General features: G+C 43.3%; 1 protein-coding gene across 6 annotated transcripts in view; it reads right to left on the minus strand.

Annotated features, from left to right (window-relative positions):
* Positions 1-1,024: 1,024 nt before the first annotated feature.
* Positions 1,025-27,843, minus strand: part of PBLD (phenazine biosynthesis like protein domain containing) — a 42,285-nt gene continuing 15,466 nt past the window's right edge. The window contains exons 2-10 of one of the 6 annotated variants that reach the window (XM_012451413.3): positions 27,010-27,162; positions 16,316-16,415; positions 15,700-15,798; positions 11,228-11,337; positions 11,107-11,136; positions 7,735-7,823; positions 7,287-7,465; positions 3,636-3,698; positions 1,025-2,589 (exon numbers count right to left, since the gene is read on the minus strand). In XM_012451413.3, coding sequence (XP_012306836.2) covers positions 2,477-2,589; positions 3,636-3,698; positions 7,287-7,465; positions 7,735-7,823; positions 11,107-11,136; positions 11,228-11,337; positions 15,700-15,798; positions 16,316-16,415; positions 27,010-27,093 — 867 coding nt within the window. In that variant the 5' untranslated portion in view covers positions 27,094-27,162 and the 3' untranslated portion in view covers positions 1,025-2,476. The other 5 variants (XM_064374194.1, XM_012451412.3, XM_064374193.1 and 2 more) reach the window with 5 other exon arrangements.

Below are 27,843 nucleotides of genomic sequence, written 5' to 3' on the forward strand. Positions count from 1 at the left end.
CTCCTGACCTCAAGTGATCCGCCCACCTCAGCCTCCCAAAGTGCTAGGATTACAGGCATGAGCCACCATGCCCAGTCTTAGTGTTTAAATATGTTTATTTTTATATAAATGTAGGCATATTTATAGAAAGATAAATAGACACCTTGTGTATCTATTCGGGTGTGCTTGTCCTGCCCCGGCCCCTTCTTCCCTGGTGACTACTTCCCACACACATGTGCACTGCAGCCCCTGAATCCATTTTCAGCAGGCTGAGGAAATATATAATCAATCAGTATTCTTACATAAACAGTGTATGTACGGAAAAAAAACATAATCAGTTTTCTGACTATTCGGACTCAACTATCCATTGGACAATTTTTTAAAAATCACACAAGTGAATATGTGGTTTGAAAACATAAGATGAAAAGTCAAGTCAGGTGCTACAAATAACAACTTTCATGTGAAAAGGAATTCAGAGTTATCACAGAGACTTATTTCCCAAAAATATCTATTAAGAATATAGCATCACTGGGCATGGTGGTTCACGCCTGTAATCCCAGCACTTTCGGAGGCCAAGGCAGGTGGATCGCTTGAGGCCAGGAGTTTGAAACCAGCCTGGCCAACATGGCGAAATCCCATCTCTACTAAAAATACAAAAATTATCCAAGCATGGTGGTGGGTGCCTGTAATCCTAGCTACTTTGGAGGCTGTCATGAGAATCATTTGAACCTGGATGGCGGAGGTTGCAGTGAGTCAAGATCCCGCCAGCCTGGGCGACAGAGCAAGACTCTGTCTCAAAAAAAAAAAAAAAAAAAAATTTAGCATACATTTGAGAGATCAAATTCAGACCTAATCAAATTCAGGCCCTCTCAACTATGCATTTATATAAAACTATTCATACAGTTCAGTCTCAGGTTGGGAAAATCCCACATTTAGTGAAACCCTCTGGTGATTCTCGCCCTTGGTATCATGACCCATGGGTGTGTTGTGGTCCGCTGTGAGGTCTGTGAGAGCCACTGGTTACTCATTAAGTTAAGGCATTAACGCTGGTGAATTATTGACTTTATTGCAAATCATGAGAAACACAAGATTACTGCTATAATAAAATTAGCAAAGATCAGTAAAAATAGAAAACACAGTAGCAATTAAAGTGAAAAAATTGAGGTCACTAAAGAATGTCTAACTGATTAGCTTGCAGTTTTTGAGATGGCTGAGAACTACCATCAATGAGATGACCTTAAGCAAACATTCATAAAGGCTTGAAAAAGTCCCCATCCCAAAGTCGACTACAGGTATTCAATATTGTAGATTTAACTGAATTTAAAGTTATGTGAAAATCATTTTATTAAAGTAAGAGAAGAATTCCTCTTACATGATCACTGTAAAGCCATATATCAAGAAAAAGATTGAGATTACATTACTTTTTTTTTTAATAGAGACAGGTCTCACTGTGTTGCCCAGGACTCAGCCTGCCAAAGCACTGGGATTACAGGCATGAGCCACCACGCCCAGCTGAGATCACATTACTTTTAGTGTCTAATTTCACTATAACAGGAAGCAGCCTAATACATATTTTTTTGTTTTAATTTTCTGGATTTGTCCTGATTTTTAGTCTTTGTACATGAGCGAAACAATAAAGAAAATCACTTCTTAGATACATTCAAATGACTTCTACTCGCCGCCCACACATGAACTATCTCCCTTTTGCTATCTTTCATGGCCCATGCTTGTCTATATAGACATAGCATAACATTGCTAACATTTTATGGCCTATTATCCTCTTTTTTCTTAGTTATTATAAAATATTTTTCTATATTTCCACAGTTATTGACTCATTTTAATGGCTGCAAAATCAGATACTCATTTAAGTTCAAATGGTTTAGTTTCACTCCTCAGAAATGTATTCCTGTTTCTCTGATGAGTAGTCATAACGAAATGAAGTGGCGTTATTCTTTGTAACTGGTTACTTACTTTTCAAATACACTCATAAGTGGAGTCAAAACTCCATTAGTTCATTAGTTTGGAAGCATTATTAAATCTCCATTAAAATGTCTTCATTTTTCAATTTTTGGGGGGCAGGGACGAAGTCCCACTCTGTCACCCAGGCTAGAGCGCAGTGTAGTGATCTCAGCTTACTGCCACCTCTGCCTCTTGGGTTCAAGCAATTCTCCTGCTTCAGCCTCCCAAGTAGCTGGGATTACAGGCAATGTACCACCATGCCCAACTAATTTTTGTAGTTTCAGTAGAGATTAGTTTTTGCCATGTTGGCCAGGCTGGTACAGAACCCCTGACCTCAGGTGATCCGCCCACCTTGGCCGCCTAAAATGCTAGGATTACAGGTGTGAGCCACTGCGCCCAGTCCATTTTTAAATTTTTAACATGAGGATTAAGTGGACAACGATGCATATTTGCTAAAGGCAGCCCCTTACATTTCTTTTTATGCAGAAAATACTTGGTGGTTAGAGACTGCAGCATCACAGACCACGCACAACCACCTCTAGGCTGTCAGTGTGCCCTCTAAAACAACAGCTGCACCTCCTCTAATGTCAACCCTTCCATCTGGACGAAGTGAAATCCCCAGCTCTCCTCCTCGGCGGGAACACTGAAATGCTAAAGAAAACAAACAAGTCAAATTAAGAGCATTTTCACCATTTTAAATTAACAGAGCATAGTGAAAGATTTCTTATTACAAATCCTAGAGTCCTCCCAGATCAGTTTCAAGAATAAATTCCTTCATCTGTTTATGGTATTGCCCACTCCCAGCCTCATTCTCCAGCAAACTGAGAGGACCACAAACTCAATTTGATCTAAAAACATACAGCTCCACATACTCCCTTCCTGAGTCTTTTCCTGGGCCACTTCCTCTACTCATTCCTGTAATGGCCCAGACACACTCCACTCATCCTTTCTTCCCCTCTCTCGAAGAGTAAGCAAAGATGTTTGAAACAGTAAAGTCTAAGAAGATGAAGAGGGGTGGTCTTGGCCCTTCTGAGAAGGCCCCTATCTTCTCAGCTCTGAATAGGACAGAGGAAGTTCATTCACTCATAACATGTTCAAGCAACCACGTGTGCCAGGCAGACAAAAGAGGCATAGCCTCAGTCTTCCAGGAGCTCAGTACTTAAGAGAATAATTAGACTCGCCAAAAAAAATGAATAGCCACCCTGCTCTCTCCAAATCAGGGTCACGGCCTCCTTGGATGATCAGGGCAGTGCAGCCTCCATCAGCTGCAATCATTTTTCTCTGCCCCTAAGCAATACATTAATCACTAGGGGACTTGGTTCCAAAGTAATTTGTTTGATTCAATCCTGTGACTAGCAATAGCAGTAAGGAACCATGCTGATCATCCAATCTCAACCCATCACATTATAAATAACCTCTCTGGGCCCAAGTTATACAGCTAGTTAATTTTATTCAACAAACACTTCTTGGGGCAGTTACTGTGTCTGTGTCCATACAGTCTCTGTGTGTTGGGGAGGCAGAGCTGAAGGATGTTTGGGATGAAGGATCTTTAAGGGTGAAGGATTCTTAAAACCTTTCATTTTCACATGGGTGATACATAACATTTTATTACATTTTCAAGGGGATAGTGCATATGAGAAGGAACACTAGCTTGGAATTAGGCAAATAAAAAATAAATTGGTAAAGAGCTGTCCTACCATGCATTTCTTTCTTCCCCAGCTGCTGGGACCAGTAGCTGCTGAGAACAGCGTGTGCAGACCCTTAAAAGAAGTGAAAAGTTAGGAGACAATCCCAAAGAAAACAGAGGCAACTTCGTGGTACATTTCTAAGCATTTACAATCAATTATCCAGTTTGCCTAAACCCTAGATCACCTAATCAATATGTTGGCCAGCCCACAGCAGGGTGCAGAATTATGAATGGAGATAGAAAGGAAGACATAGAATTTATGGATAAACTCTGCCAAATTATGTATCAAATACGTCGTAGTTTCTTTTCTTTTTTCTTTTTTTGAGACAAAATAATGCTCTGTTGTCCAGCCTGGAGTGCAGTGGCACAATCATGGCTCACCGCAGTCTTGACTTCCCATTCTCAAGTCATCCTCCTACCTCAGCCCTCTGCAAGTAGCTGGAACTACAGGTGCATGTCAACATGCCTGTCTAACCTTTGTATTTTTTGTAGAGATAGGGTTTTGCCATGTTGCCCAGTCTGGTCTTGAACTCCTGAGCTCAAGAGATCCTCCCACCTCAGCCTCCCAAAGTGTTGGGATTACAGGTTTGAGCCACTGTGACTGGTCCTTACAGTTTCTTAAGGCTGAATTAGACTGCGGGTTTTATTTTATTTTTATTTTTTTATTTTTTTATTTTTTATTTTTATTTATTTATTTTTTTTGAGACGGAGTTTCGCTCTCGTTACCCAGGCTGGAGTGCAATGGCGCGATCTCGGCTCACCGCAACCTCCGCCTCCTGGGTTCAGGCAATTCTCCTGCCTCAGCCTCCTGAGTAGCTGGGATTACAGGCACGCGCCACCATGCCCAGCTAATCTTTTTGTATTAGTAGAGACGGGGTTTCACAATGTTGACCAGGATGGTCTCGATCTCTCGACCTCGTGATCCACCTGCCTCAGCCTCCCAAAGTGCTGGGATTACAGGCTTGAGCCACCGCGCCCGGCTTAGACTGCGGGTTTTAATTCTTGTCTTATCTGTCAGCTCATTGTTAGCTCTTGGTAGGAAAATCAAGGCCTCTGCATACTTCTTTTTTTTTTCTTCTTCTTTTTTTTGAGACAGAGTCTTGCTCTGTTGCCCAGACTGGAGTATAGTGGCACAATCTCAGCTCACTACAACCTCCACCTCCTGGGTTCAAGCGATTCTCCTGCCTCAGCCTCCCAAGTAGCTGAAATATGCCACCATGCTGAGCTAATTTTTGTATTTTTAGTGGAGACAGGTTTTCACTATGTTGGCCAAGCTGGTCTTGAACACCTTACCTCAAGTGATTCACCCACCTGAGCCTCCCAAAGTGCTGGGATTACAGGCATGAGCCATCACGCCCAACCTCGCATAAATCTTTCTACATCTTTCCAGGGAAAGTATCTCCTTCTTCCCAGAGTGCATATGCAAAGAAAGGTGGAAACTCTGAAAAAAAAAGTCTAAATTTTCCTTTCTTTTATTATTTTTTAATTCTTTAGTAGAGATGGGGTCTCCCTATGTTGCTCAGGCTGGTCTCAAACTACTGGCCCCATGCAATCGTCCCACCTCAGCCTCCCAAAGTGCTGGGATTACAGGCATGAGCCACCACACCTGGCTAAAAGGCTAAATTTTCCACCAAGCTAACATTCCTGAGCTTTTGGTGCCAAAAGAACTTCCTTTTTAGCAAGGTTTTTTTTTTTTTTTTTTCACTTTTGTACTCTGGATTTAGATCAGAGATTAGATTTTAAAATGAAGAAACAAAATATACAGCAATAACTGACAGAAAAATATTTCGGAGAAGAAAAGATGGAGAGGAAAAGCCTCTCATTCAGGAAAACATATTAAGTGTTATAGGTCTGGGCGCAGTGGCTCACACCTGTAATCCCAGCACTTTGGGAGGCCGAGGTGGGTGCATCACCTGAGGCCAGGAGTTTGAGACCAACCTGGCCAACATGGTAAAACCCTGTCTCTACTAAAAATACAAAAAATTAACCTGACATGATGGCAGGTGCCTGTAATCCCAGCTACACGGGAGGCTGAGGCAGGAGAATCTCTTGAACCTGCGAGGCAGAGGTTGCAGTGAGCTGAGATCATGCCATTGCACTCCAGCCCAGGCAGCAGAGTGAGACTCTGTCTCAAAAAAAAAAAAAAGTGTTATGGGATGTTCAAGTAAGGCAACCAACCATTCTGGTTGGCTGAGACCGTCCTGGTTTTAGCACCGAAAGTTCTGCATCCTGAGAAACCCCTCCGTCTCAAGCAAACCCAGATGGTTGGTCATCAAAGTCCAAGGATCTTTACACTCTAGAAAAGCATTATTACAGGAAAAAAAAAACTTCACTCTGTGCCAATTAGAATCTTTGAGAAGCAGCTGTGCATGTATGTACAAATCTGCTCAGAACTTTTCTTCCATGGGGAAGCTGGACTGTTGGGATGTTGCTGGGCATTTTCCTGAGTCTTTAAAAGTGCTTGTTTGTTGAGTTTTGAATTTCATGTGTTTTGTTCCTCAGAGAGTAACAGCCATCCAAGCCCTGCCACCTGACCAGAACAGGAGTCTTGAAGGCTCTGTTCAAACCCCTGTGGCCCCGTTCACCATCCCACCCACCATCCTCCCACATCAAGCATTCTCATCCTTTGCAGCTCAGCCCACTGTTCCCAAAGAGGGTGAGAGTAGGAGTCATGACATTTCTGCCCATTTTTGACTCCATCCTTCTGCTTCCAGGTGGTGAATAATCTAGAATTGTTGGCTCAAAGAGCTAGTTTTGCTGTTATTATTAAAATAGCTAGTAGTTGGCCAGGCACAGTGACTCATGCCTGTAATCCAGCACTTTGGGAGGCCGAGGAGGGTAGATCACTTGAGGTCAGGAGTTCGGGACCAGGCTGGCCAACATGGTTAAACCCTATCTCTACTAAAAATAGAAAAATTGGCTGGGTGTGGTGGCGGGCGCCTGTAGTCCCAGCTACTTGGGAGGCTGAGGCAAGAGAATCACTTGAACCTGGGAGGCCAAGGTTGCAGTGAACTGAGATCATGCCACTCCATTCCAGTCTGGGTGATGGAGTAAGACTCTGTCTCAAAAAAAAACAAACATAATAATGAAATAAAATAGCTAGTAGTTTAATCCCAGCTACTCAGGAGTCTGAAGCAGGAGAATTGCCTGAACCCAGGAGGTGGAGGTTGCGGTGAGCCGAGATTGTGCCATTGCACTCCAGCCTGGGTAACAAGAGCGAAACTCTGTCTCAAAAAAAAGAAAAAGAAAAAGAAAAAAAAAATAGCTAGTAGTTATTGGGCACTTACCATGGGCCAGGCACTCTATTAAGCCCTTAACATGCAGTGTGTTTTTATAGCCCTATGAGGTATTATACACAATTTATAGAGGAGGGAACTGAGACTTTTAAAAGTCAAGTCACTTGCTCAAGGTCAAGAGCTTGGAAGCTAGTAATGTAAACCCAGGCTGTCTGACACTCAGGTTTAACCCTGCCATCTGCCTGCTCTATTCTGTTTTTCTTGTGAGACTTCAGTGAAGGGATGGCAGAGAGGGGGAAAGATAGAGGAACAAGGCAGCTCAAAACCCAAGCCACCCGAAAGGTCACATGAAGCGCACTTAAATAACTATTTGTGATCCTCCTCTTCCATTGTTTTACCCTCCCCTGAGCTCAAGTAAAAGGTACCTGTCACTGGGTCTTCAGCCACACCAACCCACGGTGCAAAATATCTGGAGTAAAAGTCAAATGCTTGGGTCTGCCCACCAGGCTCTCCTTTGAGGGTAAGAATAAGTCCTTTCACCTTCCCTGTGTTTTCAACTTGCGTCAGATTCTCCGTGTTCACTTTCAGGTTCTCCAGAAATGACCTTGTTCATAAATGAGGTGGATTAGGACAAACCCATTTCACAGCCCACTCGCCAGACAGACTCTGTAAAACAGGCTGGGGTGCAGCTTGCTCAAGCAGCTCAGCAGGAGGGGAGGGAAGAACAAGTGGTAATGTCTTCCTACCAGGGAAAGAAACACTCTGGCTGCATAAATCATGATTTGACTGCACACAGCACAGCCAGACCAAGGCAGAGCTATAAATCTGGGCAGTCAGCCCTCCCCAAAGTGCTGATGCAGCCAAAAATCTTACCTGTTGTAAGTGTCACTTAGGCGGACGAGGAGCTTTCGGGTATCTGAAGAATAACAGACGTCCTGGACCAGTGTGTTGCCTATGGCAGTCTGTAGAGACAGACCAAAATCTCCTCAGGGGCATGCCCTGGCTCAAGTCGTTGATCCCCTGAAATGGGGAATGATCTCTCACTGAGCATCCACTGTGAGCCAAGCACGCCCATCGTCTCCAGTCCCCAAGAGTTAGTGCAGTTTCAGAGCTTAAGCTGTTGCCCAAGGATGGTCAGTCTCCTGGCTACCACAGACGCCTCTGTGAGCCTCAGAACAGGCATTGCAGCCGGGTACAGTGGCTTACACCTGTAATCCCAGCACTGTGGGAGGCTGAGGTAGGTGGATCACCTGAGGTCAGGAGTTCAAGTCCAGCTTGGCCAGGATGGCAAAATCCCATCTCTGCTAAAAATTAAAAAATTAGTCAGGCACAGTAGTGCATGCCTGTAATCCCAGCTACTTTGGAGGCTAAGGCAAGAGAATCACTTGAACCTGGTGAACCAAGAATCACTTGCCTGAGATTGCACCATTCCACTCCAGCCTGGGAGACAGAGAGAGACTTCATGTCAAGAAAAAAAAAAAAAAAAACCACAGGCATTGCTCACAAGTGCCTACTATGTACCTTAATGCACAGCTCCTTCAAGTAGTTATTCTCCCCACAGAGAAGGAGAAAGAGACTTAGGCCAAAGATACACACGCGCGCGCGCACACACACACACACACACACACACACACACACACTGCTTGACCCAGGTCTGAGAAGGTCAGAGAAAAAGCTCTAAATCCCTACTGACCACTATCTTTGGAGATGGGGGGCCTTATGTCCACCTCTTAGAGCTGTGAGGATTAAATGAAATCATATATGTGAGTTCCTGCAGCAGCAATTAGAACATTCCACATGGCAAGGACTCAGGACTAGCAGTTTGACTGGAAGTAAGGACTAGCGGACTCGTCTTACGCTGCTCTGCTTGGCAAGCACACCACTTTCACTCAGATTGTATGTGACAGATCAATAACATAACATGATCTCAGGATACCTTGGTTTAGTCTACCTGACTGCATATAATCTTGCTGAAATCCAGGAACATCATGGATGTTTGAGGGTGACTTGGAGCACTGAGGGAGATTACGAGGAGACAACCCCTTCCCACATCACCAAGTCATCCTTTGGCACCAGTCCCAGCTGCCAGGCCCAGCAGATGATAATTACGCAGTAGCTGTATGGTAATCGCTAGGTGGCTTCAGGTTCCCTAAACCTTGTTAGAGGCCAAGATACTCCAGTTCCCACAGACAGAATTCCTTCTGCCTGGGGTGGTACTTGAGCTTTCTGCCTCTGTGACTATGGGCTAACCAACGTCACTTCCTCAAGAAATGGGAATTCTATAGCCAGATCCCATCTGTTCTCCAGAGCCTTGGTCTCTCAAACCCTGCCCTTATCTGCATAGGTTCATACGCTGATTTAAAAGTAGGCTGGGCGCGGTGGCTCACACCTGAAATCCCAGCACTTTGGGAGGCTGAGAAGGGTGGATCACAAGGTCTGGACTTCAAGACCAGATTGGCCAACATGGTGAAACTCCATCTCTACTAAATACAAAAATTAGCTGGGCATGGTGGCTCATGCCTGTAGTCCCAGCTACTTGGGAGGCTGAGGTAGGAGAATTGCTTGAACCAGGACTTGGGAGGTGGAGGTTGCAGTGAGCTGAGATCATGCTACTGCACTCCAGCCTGGGCTACAGAGTGAGACTTCATGTCAAAAAAAAGTTTAAGGCCAGGTGAGGTAGCTCATGCCTGTAATCCCAGCACTTTGGAAGGCCGAGGTGGCCAGATCACCTGAGGTTGGGAGTTCAAGTTCAGCCTCACCAATATGGAGAAACCCCATCTTTACTAAAAATACAAAATTATCTGGGCATGGTGGTACATGCCTGTATTCCCAGCTACTGGCAACTGAGGCAGGAGTATTGCTTGAATCCAGGAGGTAGACGTTTCAGTGAGCCAAGATTGCACCATTGCACTCCAGCCTGGGCCACAAGAGCAAAACTACGTCTCGGAAAAAAAAAAAAAAAAAAAGTTTAATTCTCGGCTGGGACTCTTACTACCAGTTTCTAGGGAAGAACACAAAATGACAACACTTACAACCCTTTATTATCCCATTTAATAAATGCTGACTCTGAGGCTAAGTTCTTTCTACCATGAATATGGCCTACCATTATAAATTTTTTCCCACTTTCTTACCAGTATGTTTAAAGCAGCTTGTTTGTTTTTAAATTTGGCTTGTCTCCAGAAACCCAAGCCATGGGTGGGACTGAGCATAAAATCAGGATCCATCATGCTTATTTGTTTATATTCTTTGAAAACATCGATAAAGCCAAACACTAAAGAGATTACAAATGCTGTAGTTAAAAATTCACTAAGAAATACCCCAGTAGTACTCACAATAGACCAAGCTACAGCATCATTCTTCTCATGACAGCCCTTGCCCTGGTCCTGACCTGGGCCCTCTCTTCTCTACACACCAAGCCCCTGGTCATCCAGGACTGCTCTGGCCCTGCAGAACCTCCGTGGGACAACTGCAGTGCCCACCTCACAGAGAAACATTGAGAATTAAATGGATGATGCAAGTAAAATGCTCAGCAAGTGGCACTGCACACAGAGCGACTCTCAAAATGTTTCATCATTATTAGCCCCATGCCCACACAGACCCCACGAGGAGCCCATGTTCTGCATCATCTTCTCTGTAAGATACTCATGCTTTCTTGGTTTCCTCCATCAAAGCACATCCCTCTCCCACCTCAGTTCCATCCTTTACTACAGCAACTGGGGACACTGACAGCTGCCAGGAAGCGGCCAGCTTTTTTCCCTCCACCTTGTGTGTATGGATTTTATAGAACGACCTCTTTCTGCCAGAAATTCCCAACTTTCACACCTGAACTTGCATGGCGATGCTCTGGACCCATTCCTCTATTCCTCTCCTTCTAGTTAGAAAAGCACAGACATTCAATATCCCTTCATTTCCCTAAAAGCTGGTCTCCTCCCAGAAACTTACTTTCCTTAAGACATCCTATTCTCACTCTTCTTCGCCACCTCCGTTGGTTCTTTTGTGCCTTTCAGCCTGCCACACAACAGTGTCTCTTCCCTCCACCCTACCATAGGGGCCAGCACTGGCAATCAGGAGCCAAGAAAAACTGGTCAACTTTCTTACCAAATAGAATGAATATTAAAATTCAAACTTGAAACACTGTAACATTTATATTGGTAGAAGACCTATCTTTGGGGATCAAATGGTACTAAATCTTTCTGTGCAAACAATAACCAATAACTAGGCTCAGGTTTGATTCTTTTTACCAACCTTTATCAAGTCCTCTACTTCATGGAAGTTCTAGATGGGAGGAAAAAGAAAATAAAATTATTATAAAGCAGGAGAGCTGTCTGTTGTACACAGCTTAGGGCAATAATTACAAAGAGCTGACCTGGGGGTGGGCTGGATAAAGAGGCAAGTCCAGAATGATGCCATCCTCTGCTCGTCTGGCCTTTAGTTCCCCACTTAGAGTGACAAATGAGAGCGTGCTATTCATGTTTTCTGGCCAAAACGGAAATCAAGAAATAGGAAATAAACTTTGTCATATATATACATGTCTATTTCAAATACCTTTGCGTTGTCTTAGACTTTCTGGCGATGCCATCCTTTTCTGTGATGGAGCGAGGCTTGGGTTGCTGAGGTCTAGAATGAAGAAAACTCTCACTAGATTCTAACTTGAGAACCAAAAACATAACGGATTGAATGTGGCATCATATATCAAGGCTTCAGATCCCAGCTCTTTACTGCTTACTAACTGTGCCTTTACTAACTTAGCCTCCTTTTTTTCCTTTTGAGACAGGGTCTCACTGTGTTGCCCAGGCTGGAGTACAGTGGGGTGATCTCAGCCCACTGCACCCTCTGCCTCCCAGGTTCAGGTGATTCTCCCACCTTAGCTGCCCAAGAAACTGGAATTACAGGTGTGCACCACCACACCTGGCTAATTTTTGTATTTTTAATAGAGACAAGGTTTTATTATGTTGGTCAAGCGGGTCTCAAACTCCTGACTTCAAGTGATCCACCTGCCTCGGACTCCCAAAGTGCTGAGATTACAGGCGTGAGCCACCACCCCAGCCACCCTTCTTAAATCTCAGTTTCCTCATCTATAAAATCAGGTTAATAAACCTACCTGTTATAGGTTTATTAATAGAGTGAGACAGTTGCTCAAAGAAAGAAAGTTTTCTCTTTCTTTGAGCAACTGTCTCACTCTATTGCCCAAGCTGGGCACTAGCTCACTACAGCCTTAACCTCCTGAGCTCAAGCAATCCTCCCAACTCAGCCTCCCAAGTAGGTGGAATTACAGACATGAGCCATGAAAATTTTTTTTTTTTTTGAGACAGAGTCTCACTCTGTCACCAGGGGCCAGGTCGGAGTGCAGTGGCGCGACTTCGGCTCACTGCAACCTCCGCCTCCCAGGTTCAAGCAATTCTCCTGCCTCAGCCTCCTGAATAGTTGGGACCACAGGCACGCACCACCATGCCCAGCTAATTTTTTTGTATTTTTAGTAGAGATGGGGTTTCACCATGTTGGCCAGGATGGTCTCGATCTCTTGACCTCATGATCCGCCCGCCTCGGCCTCCCAAAGTGCTGGGATAACAGGTGAGAAATTTTTTTAAAGACGGGGTCTTACTATGTTGCCCAGGCTGGTCTCTAAGTTCTAGACTGAATCGATCCTCCAGCCTTGGCTCCCAAAGTGCTAGGATTATAGGCATGAGCCACTGTACCCAGCCTAGAATGTTTCTAATACAGATTTTAAAATATCCAGCAGCAACAACTATAGAGTCATAAGCTCTTCTAGTTTAAGATATGCCAAGGGAATAATAAAACATTTAAGTTGTAAATATCAGTCTTACATTAAATAAATTGGGTTTATCCTAAATAAACCAAACCTTTTACATAACAATGTGATTTAAAGAATGCACCACTGGCCCAGCATGGTGGCTCACACCTATAATCACAGCACTTTGGGAGGCTGAGGCAGGCTGATCATGAGGTCAGGAGATCAAGACCATCCTGGCTAACATGGTGAAACCCCGTCTCTACTAAAAATACAAAAATTTAGCTGGGCATGGTGGCACGCATCTGTAGTCCCAGCTACTCAGGAGGCTGAGGCAGGAGAATCACTTGAACCTGGGAGGCGGAGGTTGCAGTGAGCCGAGATTGTGCCACCACACTCCAGCCTGGGCAACAGAGTGAGACTCCATCTCAAAAAAAAAAAAAGTGTGGTGGCGCATGCCTGTAGTCCCAGCTACTCGGGAGGCTGAGGCAGGAAAATCGCTTGAACCCAAGAGGTGGAGGTTGCAGTGAGCCAAGATTATATCACTGCACTTTAGCCTGGGAGACAGAGTGGGACCCTGTCTCATAAAACAAACAAACAAAAAAACCACACACACACACACACACACACAAAAAGAATGCACCACAAATCCTGGCATCCATGTCGCTGATATAACTTGGGCTACTTATCAGTGTGTATAACATTTTTAATGAAAACAAAGAATGGTGACCTAATTCTTTTCTCCCCCTTAATATTTCTGTAAAACTTAAACCACATGTCAAAGGTGAAGAACTTTGGCTTATTAATTTTCATTGAGCATAAAATTCACACTTGGAAACCCAAAGCTTAATTTTTCTCATTACAATCGGTATAAGACATTATTATTTACAAAGCATTTTTTCATACCTTAGCTCATCTAACATTAAGACTGCCCTATGAAGGGTTCCAGGGTGTGATTATTCCAAACCTCAGCATCAAACCAACCCATGTGGAGTCCAGTTTTCAAAAGACACTCGATCTCGCTTTGGGAGGCTGAGGCAGGTGGATCACCTGAGGTCAGGAGCTCGAAACCAGTCTGGCCAACATGGTAAAACCCATCTCTACTAAAAATACAAAAATTAGCCAGGTATGGTGGCACATGCCTGTAATCCCAGCTACTTGGGAAGCTGAGGCAGGAGAATCACTTAAACCCAGGAGGTTGAGGTTGCAGTGAGCCAAAATCTTGCCATTGCACTCCAGCCTGGGTGACAAGAGTAAAACTCATGTCAAAAAAACAAAAACAAAAAAACAAAAGACACTCAATCTAATTTCAGTAAACCCTATTTTTCAAGACTCAGTTCCTAAACATTTCAGGATGTTTGCTTGCCTTTGCACATATCCCCTATCCACAGTTACCAATATCATCTTTTTGAAATCTATATTGAATTACGTTATATGGCCTCTCAACTTTATCTCCTGCCAATCATATAGACAGGCCCCAGGGGCTTTGCACTTGCTAGCCTCTGCCTGGGATGCTCCTCCTCTCGCTCCAGCTCATCGCACAGATGCTTCATCTTATCCTTTAGCCCAAATTTCCCCTTCTCTGGTGGGTGCTGATTCATATTCTATATCTGACTCATGGCCTCTGGGCTGGGACTCCATGAGGCAAGGAAGTACCATAGGGTGCAAAGTGTAGGGAGGCACCTGCTGTCAGCTGCAACCTGGGGCCTTGCTGGCTCTCCCTACACCCGGCCCTGACCCTGCTTGCCCAGAGTGCTGGTGGCCCACATGTCTCAGCTGAGTCGCTCTCTTGGAGTTACCCTTGACTGAATAGAGCTACCTTGCCCAAAGTCATACATCTTTTCCAGGCTTTGGGAACTGGTCCACAGAGGGTAAAAAGGCCTGACTCTTTGCCTCTACTTGGAACTATACTACTTGAAGAAATGCCCAGCTTCAGAGCTCCCTATGGATTTGGCCTAAGCCTTTCTTTGTTGCTACTACTCCAAAGTTCAATTCCTCCCTCTATTCAATCCTGCTTTCTCTCTTTTTTTTTTTAATTGAGACAGTGTCTCACTCTGTTGCCCAGGCTGGAGTGCAATGGTGCGATCTTGGCTCACTGCAGTGACTGCCTCCCAGGTTCAAGCGATTCTCCTGCCTCAGTCTTCTGAGTAGCTAGCTGGGTGTGCGCCACCACGCTTGGATAATTTTTGTATTTTTAGTAGAGACGAGGTTTTGCCCAACACCCACAGTGACCTCTGTCATATCATCCTGTTTATTTTCTTGTTTCCATTTCTGTTTGCTGTTTATTCTTGTTTATGGCTGCTTCCATCTCCTGTTTTGGGGCATTTTCCAGAAATCTCTTCTCTGTCCCATTCCCACAAGGCCCTGATCTCTATCCATTAAACTAAATTCAGCTATGATAGAAACTGGCCAAATTAAGATGCTACAACTCCTCTTAAGGTGAATGCATACTGTGGGGGCCCAGGAATCTTTAAAATTCAAGCAAAGAAGCTCTTATTGGCTGGGCTTGGTGGCTCATGCCTCTAATCCCAGCACTTTGGGAGGACAAGGTCGGCGGATCACTTGAGCTCAGAAATTTGAGACCAGCCTGGGCAACATAGCAAAACCCTGTCTCTACAAAAAATACAAAAATTAGCCAGGTGCAGTGGTGGGAGTCTGTAATCCCAGCTACTCGGGAGGTTGAGGCAGGAGAATCACTTGAACCCGGGAGGCGGAGGTTGCAGTAAGCTGAGATCACGCCACTGCACTCCAGCATGGGCAACAGAGTAAGACTCCATCTCAAAAAATAATAATAATAAAATGAAATGGTTGTCAGACTCTTTGTAGACCAGAAAGTAAAGTAAAATAAAAATAAAAAATAAATAAAATGGCATTCTGACTGCAGCTTTCCGATGATGCTGGGCACATACTCAGAAAGGCCAAAGTGCTATTGAAGTTTGCTGTTTTTGTTTCTGTGTTATGAATAGCATGAAGTAAACTCTGTGAAGTCTTTGTACCAGTCACTTTGAACCACCAGAAACAGTGTGAGAACTTTAAAAAAAAAATTGCCATTTGCTAAGTGTTAGATTAATTAAAGAAAATCACATTACTTATTTTGTGAAACAGCACAGCTGCAGAAGCCAGGGTGGCGTGGCCACAAAGTGGGACCTCACTCGCTGGTGTAAACCACCTTAGTCCAAAGCAGGAACCTGAGGGTAGGAAAAGCCAAAGAGAGATGAGATCATTCCTATGCAAGCAGGTCACAGACTTCTCATTTTCCTCTTTCCTAAATATTTCTCTAGCATGATGAACAGCCAAAACATGTTGTAAAAGGAGGAATGATGGCAAGGCAAGCATCCTAGGGCTCCCCAGTGCTAGATCTGGAATGGAAACATTCAGATTCACCAATACCCCCTCCCTGAGATGAACTGAAAACCAAATTAGAATCTCCTGCTCTGTCTACTATCTGCATGCAAATAACAAGGGGGCATTTTCCTTAAAGATCATTCCCCTACCTAAAAAATAATTTCTGGTATCATTCAAGAATGATTTTAAAGAATGCATATTTAGGCCAGGTGTGGTGGCTCACGCCTATAATTGCAGCACTTTGGAAGGCTGAGGCACAAGAATTGCTTGAACCCAAAGGCGAAGGTTGCAGTGAGCCGAGATCATGCCACTGCACTCCAGCCTGGGCGACAGAGCAGTTAAAAAAAAATGCATATTTACTTTGTATAAAGTTGTCTGTTGGGTGCAGTTTTCGGATAAAAGCAGTTTCAGAGAGGTTCATTTCCCTTGCAATTTTCTGATGCATGTCTTCATCCAATTCCTTAATTAGAAACAAAAGATTATTGAGATTTCAGAAACACAGATCAGACTTCCTTTGGACAGCAACTACCGTTAATTTAAAAAGCAGTTTATTAATAATAAAAGTAACATGCTTAAAAGGAAATCATTACCAAGGAATTCAAGGCACCTTTTATAAAGATTGATTCTCAGAAATCCATGCTTGCTGTACTCTGTGAAGAAGAGTTATAAATGTGCAAGCTGGAATAGATTATGAAAAACTGGCTGGCCTAGTCTATCTTTTGTGAAATTAAGATCTAGTCTAGCTGACAAAGTGTGCTCTCTTCTAAAAACAATCTCCACAAAAGGAAGTACCCCAGTCTCTTGCTATGCTGATGAAAGAGACGTTCGGCACTCACTCTGGGCAGGCTGGACCGCTCTTCCCCTGTCTTTGCATTTACTCCCTTCTGTGGGAAGGGCTTCTGGCCAGGGGTCACCTCCTCCAGTAAGCCTTCCCAGACCACTGTGTCTAAACATGTTGTCCCCTCTCCAGTGCTTAGATGTCCTGAAATTGCCTTGTGTGCCCTTCACTGTCTGGCCTCCCCACCTCTGATTTTAAGTTCTGTTAGGGTATTGACTGAGCTGTCTTGCTTTGTCCGGACCTGGAACAACGTCTGGTATTCATCTCAGCACAGTAGGAGATTAACATTTGTTGAAAAAATAAGTACATTATTTCACTTAATCTCATTTTAAAAACCCTCAATGTAAATATTTTTATGCCCTTACAAACGAAGAAATTAAACAGAGGGATCATATACTATCCCAAGACGACCATATACCTAATAAACAGTACAGTAATTAAGAATGAGAGTTTAGCTAAGCGTGGTGGCTCACGCCTGTAATCCCAGCACTTTGGGAGGCTGAGGCAGGAGGATAGCTTGAGTATAGGAGTTCAAGGGCACCCTGGGTAACAAGACAGTCAGTGAGACCCTGTCTCTGTAAATAAAAGATTAAAAAAAAAAAAAAAGAATGAGAGCTTTAGCTGGGCATGGTGTCTTATGCCTGTAATCCTAACATTTTGGAAGGCCAAAGTAGAAGGATTGCTTGAGACCAGGAGTTCAAGACCACTGGGCAATATAGAGAGACACTCCCACCCCCTGGTCTCTATTAAAAATAAAAATAAAAAGTTTAACCAGGCATGGTGGTGCTTGCCTACAGTCCCAGCTACACAGGAGGCTGAGGTGGGAGGATCGCTTGAGCCCAGAGATCAAGGCTGCAGTGAGCCATGATTGTGCCACTGCACTCCAGCCTGGGTGACAGAGCAAGACCTTGTCTCAGAAACAAAAAAGAAAAGAAAAAGGATGAGGGTTTTGCAAATGTGGACAATAGTAACAACTGGCCAGGCGCAGTGGCTCATGCCTATAATCCCAGCACTTTGGGAGGCTGAGGCGAGTGGATCGCTTATTCCCAGGAGTTGGAGACCAGCCTGGGCAACATAGCAAGACCTTGACTCTAAAAAAAATTTTTTTTAAATAGTAACAACTGGTGAATATAGAGGAAGGGAATATGCATGCTCATTGTACCATTCTTGAAACTTTTCTGTAGGTTTTTAATTTCTCAAAATAAAATGTTAAAACAAATTATGTGGGTTTGAAAACAAAATTGAATTTCTTTTTTTTTTTTTTTTTTTGAGACAGAGTCTTGCTCTGTCTCCCATGCTGGAGTGCAGTGGTGCGATCTCGGCTCACTGCAATCTCTGCCTCCTGGGTTCAAGCAATTCTCTTGCCTCAACCTCCAAAGTAGCTGGGACTACAGGCACATGCCACCATGCCCAGCTTATTTTCTGTACTATTTTAGTAGAGACAGGGTTTCACAGTGTTGCCCAGGCTGGTCTTGAACTCCTGAGCTCAGGCAATCTGCCCGCCTCAGCCTCCCAAAGTGCTGGGATTATAAGCGTGAGCCACCGCACCCAGCAACAGAATTGAATTTCTATACTGGGTGAGTCCCTAGTAGGAGTGTAAAAGTGGGCAAGCCATTTACTCTTATGGCCTCAGTTTCCAAACCTTTAAGATGGGAATAATAGCACTTAAGTCAAGGTTTATTGTGAAGATATATACATGCATACAAACACACACACACACACATTCCTCTCAACTCAAGAAAAAAAGTAGACCTGAAACATTTTCCTTTTGAGAAGGAAAATCCATTTTTAATCAATAAAATGCTTACTAGTTTGAGTTTGAATTTTAAAGAAGTTTCAAAGCAAATGCATTTTTGTTTTGGCCAAATTTACTGCTCTTGATCTCCTGAAACCCAGAAGAAGAATAATTTTATATTAGTAAATTCATAATTCACTTCTCTGAGTTATGCAAATTAAACATTCTTTAATTCAAAATCTTTTGAAACATGTTCTATATAATTGTACAGGGCATAAAACTGTGATTACTGTGAAAAATCAGTCATGATTTTAAAACTATCAGCTTATATAAAAATCCTGGCAGGGGCTGGGCACGATGGCTCACGCCTGTAATCCCAGCACTTTGGGAGCCCGAGGTGGGTGGGTCACCTGAGGTCAGGAGTTGGAGACTAGCCTGGCCAACATGGTGAAACCCTGTCTCTACTAAAAATACAAAAATTTGCCAGGTATGGTGGTGTGCACCTGTAATCCCAGATACTCAGGAGGCTGAGACAGTAGAACTGCTTGAACCCAGGAAGCAGAAGTTGCAGTGAGCTGAGATGGTACCACTGCACTCCAGCCTGGTTGAAAGAGCGAGACTCTGTCTCAAAAAAAAAAAAAAAAGGCAGGTTTGGGGTGTGTGTGTATGTGTGTATGTGTGTGGGTGCACGCGTGTATGTGTTTTGAGACAGAGGCTTGCTCTGTCACCCAGGCTAGAGTGCAATGGCATGATCTCAGCTCACTGCAACCTCCGCCTCCCAGGATCTAAGCCATTCTCCCACTTGGCCTCCCTGAGTACCTGGGACTAAAGGAATGCACAAGTAAGCCCGGCTAACTTTTTATATTTTAGTAGAGATGGGGTTTCACCATGTTGCCTAGGCTGGTCTTGAACTTCTGAGCTCAGGCAATGCACCGGTATCAGCCTCCCAAAGTGCTAGGATGACAGGCATGAGCCACTGTGCCCCAGCCCACCCAGAGCGAGACTGAAAGAGAGAGGAGAGAGAGTGAGAGAAAGAAATAACCCAGTGCCCAACACATAGTAAGTACTTAATACATGTTAGCTTTTTATTTGAGTGGCTCAAAGTCATGCTTTAACCAGCCATACTACACTGCCTGCCCATCACAAAGACAAATGATTATTAACCCTTTAACATGCTACAGACAGGGAAAACTAATGTCTAGCAGAGAAAATGAACCCCTGCAAGGTTTCTAAGACAGAACAGCAATCAATCAATCAATGAGTCCTGTGCTGGGCCAAGAGCATGGACCCACAACTAAGGGGATTTGTTAGAAATGTGGAGTCTGAGGCCCCATTTGGGGCCTCCAACCTTCTGAATCAGAATCTCCATTTTTACAAGTTCCCCAGGTGATTATGTGCATATTAAAGTTTGAGAAACCCTCATGTATAAGCCAGGAATCTGTGTTCAAGGGACTTAGCATCTAGGTAGGGAGTTAAGACTGACACAGACAGCAATTGTGAACAATACCAGAGAATACGTAATTGAGACACACAGATTTTGACAATAAATACTCTAAAACTTTAAAGATGAGGCCTTGTGGTGAACCTAGAAAAGAGAGATTTCGGTGATTCAGACAGAAAAGTGTGTGCAAAGAGCTTTGTATTGGGCAAGTTGGTTGATCTCACTTCTGTTTTTTTTTTTTTTCACTGCAAAGTCGCCCAGGCTGGAGTGCAGTGGTGGCACAATCTTGTCTCACTGCAATCTCTACCTCCTGGGTTCAAGCAATTCTGCTTCAGCCTCCCGAGTAACTAGGAATACAGGCACATGCCACCACACCCAGCTGATTTTTGTATTTTCATTAGACACAGGGTTTAAGACGGGCCAGGCTGGTCTTGAACTCCTGACCTCAGGTGATCCACCCACCTCGGCTTCCCAAAGTGTTACAGGCATGAGCCACAGCGCCCGGCCCATTCTCTTATTAAATCAGAGATTAACCTTTAGCATATTGGGCACTCTAGAATTCTAGAAATAGGATGGTGAAAATGCAGTGAATGAGCACCTGTCCCACCTGCAGGCACCTGTGAACCTGGGTAAGTGAGAAATCCCACCTAAGTAGAGGACTAGAGGGGGCCACTGGAAACTCCCAGCCAACAAGACAACAATGTTAAGAATTGAATTCAAGCGGTTGGGCGCGATGGCTCACGCCCGTAATCCCAGCACTTTGGGAGGCCGAGGCGGGCAGATCACAAGGTCAAGAGATCGAGACCATCCTGGTCAACATGGTGAAACCCCGGTTCTATTAAAAATACAAAAAGTAGCTGGACGTGGTGGCACACACCTGTGGTCCCAGCTACTTGGGAGGCTGAGGCGGAAGAATCGCTTGAACCCAGGAGGTGGAGGTTGCAGTGAGCCAAGATTGCGCCACTGCACTCCAGCCTGGTGACAGAGCAAGACTCTGTCTCAAAAAAAAAAAAAAAGAATTGAACTCAAGCACCTCTAACAAGAGATGGCCATGCATACGACACCTGATAGAAACTGAGAGGTATTAAGGCAGAGTCTGCAATCACAAGTCTCCAGTGGTAATTGAAGGGGTGACCAAGAAAAGCTTTTGCTGGCCTTGCTAGTCTTGCCTCCTTGCCTGCAGAAACCTAAAGTGCCTGCCAGTCCTTCCTCTATCTGATCTGGCCAAATTTCCTGTCTTTGTCCTTCCTTTCTTTGTCTATAGCTTTCTGTGTTTCTGTGACCTTTAGGATAAGTTTTTTTTTTTTTTTTTTTAGAATCCAGAGGACTTTCAGGATACAGATAGGATAAGTCTTTTAAAGTATTAAAATATCATACATTGTAGCCAAGCTCACCATCTATTGGTAATAGATTTCTTTGTAAATGGGCCCTTTCACACATTAGCTAGGATGCAAACTCTACTGCCCATCAGCTCTTTAAGCCTCTCTACCTTGGTATACTGCACTTCTTGCAATTTGAATTTATATAACTGTAACTTCTATTTCAGGACACTGGAACATGCACCTGCTCTTTGCCTGAGGGACCAGAGAGGCATGGAAAGTTTGACAGTAGCAGCTCACAACATGCACCACTGGCAGCTGGACTTTCACTGAATTTCTACACTGCAACCAAAGGGCAAGACAAGGGTGAGTCATGGAAAGGCTTCAACTTTGAAAGCCTTACAAACAAAAGAGAGAGGATGCGTTCATTCAAAATACTGACTTTTCTTTCCAACAATTTTTTCCATTTTACACTATGAGCTTCTTTTCAAATGCTGTACAAACCAACAGCTATTAATTAATTCCCTTGCTTTAATATCCATTTCCCTTTGGCCTTCTCATGTGAATCAAATTTCCAACAGCAAAAACAGAGTGATGTTTGCCTCTCTGAGTTCTGGTGTACTGGGGTACTGAGGTTCCATCACCTTGTGACCCACAAAGATTAATGATCAGAAAATCAGAGTAAAGTTTTAAAATACTCCCATCTTGTGGCAGTTTTAAAATATGGCAGCCTAAATATGACAGCCCTGACTTATCAGTCCTGATTGTTCATTTGTCCCTCTGCTGTGGGTAAGATTCCAGTAAAGTCGATGCACCTGGATGGAGAAAGTTCTAAAGCCTGTCTCTTCTAGCACCACTGGTGCTTTTTTTATTTTTATTTTATTTTTTCAGAGACCGGACCTTTTATTTTATTTTTTCAGAGACAGGACACTACCCATGGCCAGTAGTTGCTCATGGGTCCTTGTAGTTTTTACCCAGCTGTCACCATCATATCTGTTTTACTTTTTACATTGCTTCTATACATTTTCCATGTTTCTACAAGGTCTTTATTGTCAAACAGATTGTCAGGCATCTGAGGACACCATCAATTTTGTTTTCATTTTTCTCTTCTTTTTTTTTTTTTTTTTTTTTTTGAGACAGAGTCTTGCTCTGTCGCCCAGGCTAGAGTGCAGCAGTGTTTTCTCGGCTCACTGTAACCTCTACCTCCTGGGTTCAAGTGATTCTCCTGCCTCGGCCTCCTGAGTAGCTGGGATTACAGGTGTATGCCATCATGCCTGACTAGTTTTTGTATTTTTAGTAGAGACAGGGTTTCACCATGTTGGCAAGGCTGGTCTCAAACTCCTAACCTCAGTTGATCTTCCTGCCTCAGCCTCTCAAAGTACTGGGATTACAGGTGTAAGCCATTGCACTTGGACAATTTTTATTAATTTTTTTCAAATATCTGTTTTATGTTCCTTTTAGACCTTAATCTGTTTTTTGCTTTCACCTACTGTAGAGTGTTAAATGTTTCTCACATGAAAAATTTAAAAATGAGTTTGTCAGCCGGGCATGGTGGCTCACACCTGTAATCCTAGCACTTTGGGAAGCCGAAGTGGGAAGATTGCTTGTCTCAAAAAATAGAAAGAAAAAGAAATTGAAAGTGAACTTGTCTTGAAAACTAACAAAAAGCCCTTTAGAATATTATAGAAGCTCTCGAACTTCATTCCTCAGAAGTTTTTACTTTACTTTCAGTTGTCTTTTCTCAAGTGTTCAAAAAGCTCAAAGCACCATGACCTAGTCTTTAGTCTGTCCACCAAGTTTTCCTGTGGTTAGTCGCATCTTGGTCAAATTTTAAATAATTTAAAACAAATCTACAAAAAAAATTCCTCTGAAGCCCTGCACTTAAAATCTGAAGTATTTTTACCTTATAAAACCTAACATTATTCCATCCTCTGAGTCCCCGTTGTACCTGGAACCTTCAGGTTTTTTAGCCTCTGTGGTGACTACTGAATGACGGTCGGTTTACAGGCCCATTTTTCCCACTAGACTCTGAGCACCTGAAGGACAGGCGAACTTGTTAACCTTTGTACCTCTGACTCAGCCCAGAGCCTGGTTGAGTTCCTACCGAATTGTGGCCAATATGATAAGGTTTAGTGTTTATTTGTCTCTGACATTTTCCCATGGCCACTTGTATTCTCTCCACCAGCTCAGGACACAACAAACCCAAGGGCAGATACCACCATTTATACTTCTATTATAATTGTTATTGATTAGGAATTAGGAAAAGTGCTCCCTTTGTCTCCAGGAGGACAAGATTCTCACATCCAAAGAACAGAAAAGTGTTACTAAGAGGCTTAACAAACTAATCTTTAGATACCTATTCAGGTGTCCCTGAAAGGCCATGAAATTATCCTGGTCTCATAGGCCCAAGCCTCAAAAGAAGTGAATTGGAAAACTTTTTTTTTTTTAATGAAGTCTCGCTCTGTCTCCCAGGCTGGAGTGCAGTGGTGCAATCTCGGCTCACTGCAACCTCCACTTCTCAGGTTCAAGTGATTCTCCTGCCTCAGCCTCCCAAGTAGCTGAGATTACAAGCATGTGCCACCACGCCCAGCTAATTTTTGTATTTTTAGTAGAGACGGGGTTTCACCATGTTGGCCAGGCTGGTCTCAAACTCCTGACCTCGTGATCTGCCCGCCTCAGCCTCCCAAAGTACTGGGATTACAGGCGTGAGCCACCGCAGCCAGCCGAATTGGAAAACTCTTTAGAGAGCTTCCCCAATCATGGACTTACTGATCTTCTTTTTCCTACTTCCACTTATACTGAAGCATGTTGTTTTAAACTATAAGTTCTTTGCTTAAATTTTTATTTCCTAGTTTTTCCAAACATATAATTAGCATACAAAATATGTTTTAATGAAGAGATAGGTAGAAAGAGAGGAAAAAGAAAGAGATAGCAATCCTATAAGTCTGATGTTTAGTTAATTTACTGGAAATCAAAGGAGTAAGTTGGAGAATAATGCCAATGTTTGTTATCTGATAAAAATGGAATATATTCTATTCAATATAAACTACTGTCAAAACTCTTCAAGGATATTACATGGAGCCATGAGGCAAATGTATTAAGACTTTTGACAAGCAGTTATAGTCAATTCCACAATTCCTTGACAGGAAGTTGTATTTGCCAGATTGTTTCTAAAGAAAGGTCATGATTTGGAATCTGGTTAATTATTTTCATACTAATCCCAAGCTCTTGTCATAATGGAGAAAGTTTATTAACTTTATTACCTTTAGCATTTTGTGGAGAGAAAATGCCAGCACAAGTTTGCATAATGAATGTAGAGTTAAGGTAAGACAAGGACTCTTGATGGCCATCTTACTGCTCCACTTGAGGGAGAAAAGAACTGTGGAAATGGGACTCAATTAATAATATTCCACCAAGTGTGGTGGCTTATGCCTGTAATCCCAGCACTTTGGAAGGCCAAGATGGAAACATCACTTGAATCCAGGAGTTTGAGACCAGCCTGGTCAACATAGCAAGACCCCATCTCTATTTTATAAAAAAAAATTTAAAAATTAAAAAAACAACAAAACAACCAAAAACCTGTGTTCACCTCAGCAGTCCTCCTGTTTTAGACAGAATTTCGCTGTGTTGGCCAGGTTGGTCTGAAACTCCTGGCCCCAAGCAATCCTCCTGCCTCAGCCTACCAAAGTACTAGGATTATAGGCACGAGCCACTGCACCCAGCCCAGTTCTCCCACCCACTGGAATCACTTGGGGAACTTTAAAAAACACTGTAGGCTGGGCGCAGTGGCTCACGCCTGTAATCCAGCACTTTGGGAGGCGGAGGCAGGTCGATCACCTGAGGTCAGGAATTCGAGACCAGCCTGGCCAACATAGTGAGACCCTGTCTCTATTTTAAAAATAAAAAGAAAAGTGGCCGGGTGCGATGGCTCACGCCTGTAATCCCAGTACTTTAGGAGGCCAAGACAGGTGGATCACAAGGTCAGGAGTTTGAGACCATCCTGGCCAACATGATGAAACCCTGTCTCTACTAAAAATACTAAAATTAGCTGGGTGTGATGGGGCGTGCCTGTAATCACAGCTATTCAGGAGGCTGATGCAGGAGAATCGCTTGAACCTGGCAGGCAGAGGTTGCAGTGAGCTGAGATTGCGTCACTGCACTCTAGCCTGGGCAACAGGACGAGACTCTACCTCAGAAAAAAATATATATAGAGAGAGAGATAAATACAAAAAAAAAATTAGCCGTATTATGGCCGGGCACGGTGGCTATCGCCTGTAATCCTAACACTTCGGCAGGCTGAAGCAAGCAGGAGGATCATCTGAGGTTAGGAGTTCCAGATCAGCCTGACCAACGTGGAGGAAACCCCGTCTCTACTAAAAACACAAAATTAACCGGGCATGGTGGCGCATGCCTGTAATCCCAGCTACTCAGGAGGCTGAGGCAGGAAAATCACTTGAACCTGGAAGGCGGAGTTTGCGGTGAGCTGAGATCACGCCATTGCACTCCAGCCTGGGCAACAAGAGCAAAACTCCATCTCAAAAAAAAAAAAAAAAAATTAGCTGTGCATGGTGTCAGGGAACTGTAATCTCAGCTACTCAGGAGGCTGAGGCAGGAGAATCACTTGAGCCCAGGAGGCGCAGGTTGCAGTGAGCCCAGATTGCACCATTGCACTGCAGCCTGGGCAACAAGAGCAAAACTCACACACACACACACACACACACACACACACACACACACCTACCTGGGTTCTACTCCCAGAGAGTCTGCTGTTATTGGTCTGGAAGGCAGCATTTTCAAAGCTCCTTAGGTGATTTTTATGTGTAGCCAGGTTAAGATTCACTGTCCTTGAAGGCCCCAACACACTTTCCCCAACTTAATATGACTTACTTAAGATCAATTGCTAACGGTCTTCTTGAAGTAATTCTCAGATAATCTACTCTTGTGCTAACTGCTCTGAGTGAAAGGACACCTTACCTTGTTTGTTACTACTTAGGGACAAAAACAAGGTCAATATTCCTTGACCTCAAGGAATTTTCTTTTCAATATTCCTTGACTCCTGCTTCTTCCTTGAGGTCAAGGAATATTTAACTATTAACCCTCAAGGTCAAGGAATATTTAACTATTAACCCTCAAGGTCAAGGAATATTTAACTATTCCATTAATATTTATCCTAATCAAAAAGAAATTTTTTAAATGAGTCTTTCAGTAAGTTATTTATATATTACAGCTTAATTCCTTCTACCTCTCTACTTAACTACTTAATTCCTTGCAAAATATCTCATTTTCTTGGTCCTAAAAAGAATTTCTAATTGCCTAAGCTATAGGTAAGTTCAAGATACTCAGCTAGGATCTGTTATGTTAAATGTGAAACTGGCTATGTCTAGTCACACATAACTCATCTAATTTCATTCTCCTCAACACCTGGTGCTAACTAAATGAAAACCTGATGGCTAAAAGGGAGCTCTAGCTCCTCTTTTTAAAAATTGGCTCTAGTTCCTCTTTATCTGAATCTTCATTTCATTAGTCGTACCCAAGGCATAGGCATTTTTATCAAATACTTTGGTCAAAACCAACTTGCTTACGTGAACATCACTGATATGATGGCAAAGAACACAAACCAAAGAGGTAAACCAACAGGTGAAAACTAGTCTTTTAAAATAATTAATTGTTTCTACAGAAATCTAGAATTTCTGGTAGCGTAATTCAAATCCAAGCACTTACATTTTCTAGGAGGCAAACAGCAGCAGGATTCCCACGAAATGCTCTTGCTGTGAATGCATCTGCTATGAAAATCGGAAGCTTCATTGTCCTTGCAAGCTGTTTTTGCAAGCTCTCAAAATTGCTGGTACAGCTCTCAAAATTGCTTTACGTCTTCTTCTTGGAAAAAAAATCAAAAAGTTAATGTTTTACTTGGTGTACAGATGCAATAACAGTTCCCAGATACAAAGTCAAGCAACTATTCAAATGTACGACATTTAAAGATATATAATCCCCTAACTTTTTTTTTTCTTTTTATGAGACGGAGTCTTGCTCTAGCCCAGGCTGGAGTGATCTCAGCTCACTGCAACCTCCGCCTCCCTGCTCAAGCAATTCTCCTGCCTCAGCCTCTTGAATAGCTGGGATTACAGACACCTGCCACCACGCCTGGCTAATTTCTGTATTTTTAGTAGAGTTAGGGTTTCACCATGTAGGCCAGGCTGGTCTCAAACTCCTGACCTCAGGTGATCCACCCTCCTCGACCTCCAAAAGTGCTGGGACTACAGGTGTGGGCCACTGTGCCTGGCCGATCTCCTACGTTTTTAAAATCTCTAAAATGCAATTCATTTTAAAATACTGGCTAACTTGATTTTTTTCCACATTTTGTATTGAAAAGTCAATGTCATACATATTATACACAGAACTTACAATGTTATACATGTTATACATAGAACCCACCAGCATAATCATATTCTGTCTTAGAGTTGCCAGAGCTAGCTTAGGCTCTGCTTTTAATGAAGTGCATGAAACATCCAAAAGGCATGTATGTTGCTTACAATCTCCCAATGAATATTATTA

Source organism: Aotus nancymaae, unplaced genomic scaffold (genome assembly GCF_030222135.1).
Source record: "Aotus nancymaae isolate 86718 unplaced genomic scaffold, 86718_ANA_hifiasm-v0.15.2.pri h1tg000010l, whole genome shotgun sequence".
NCBI lineage: Eukaryota > Metazoa > Chordata > Mammalia > Primates > Aotidae > Aotus > Aotus nancymaae.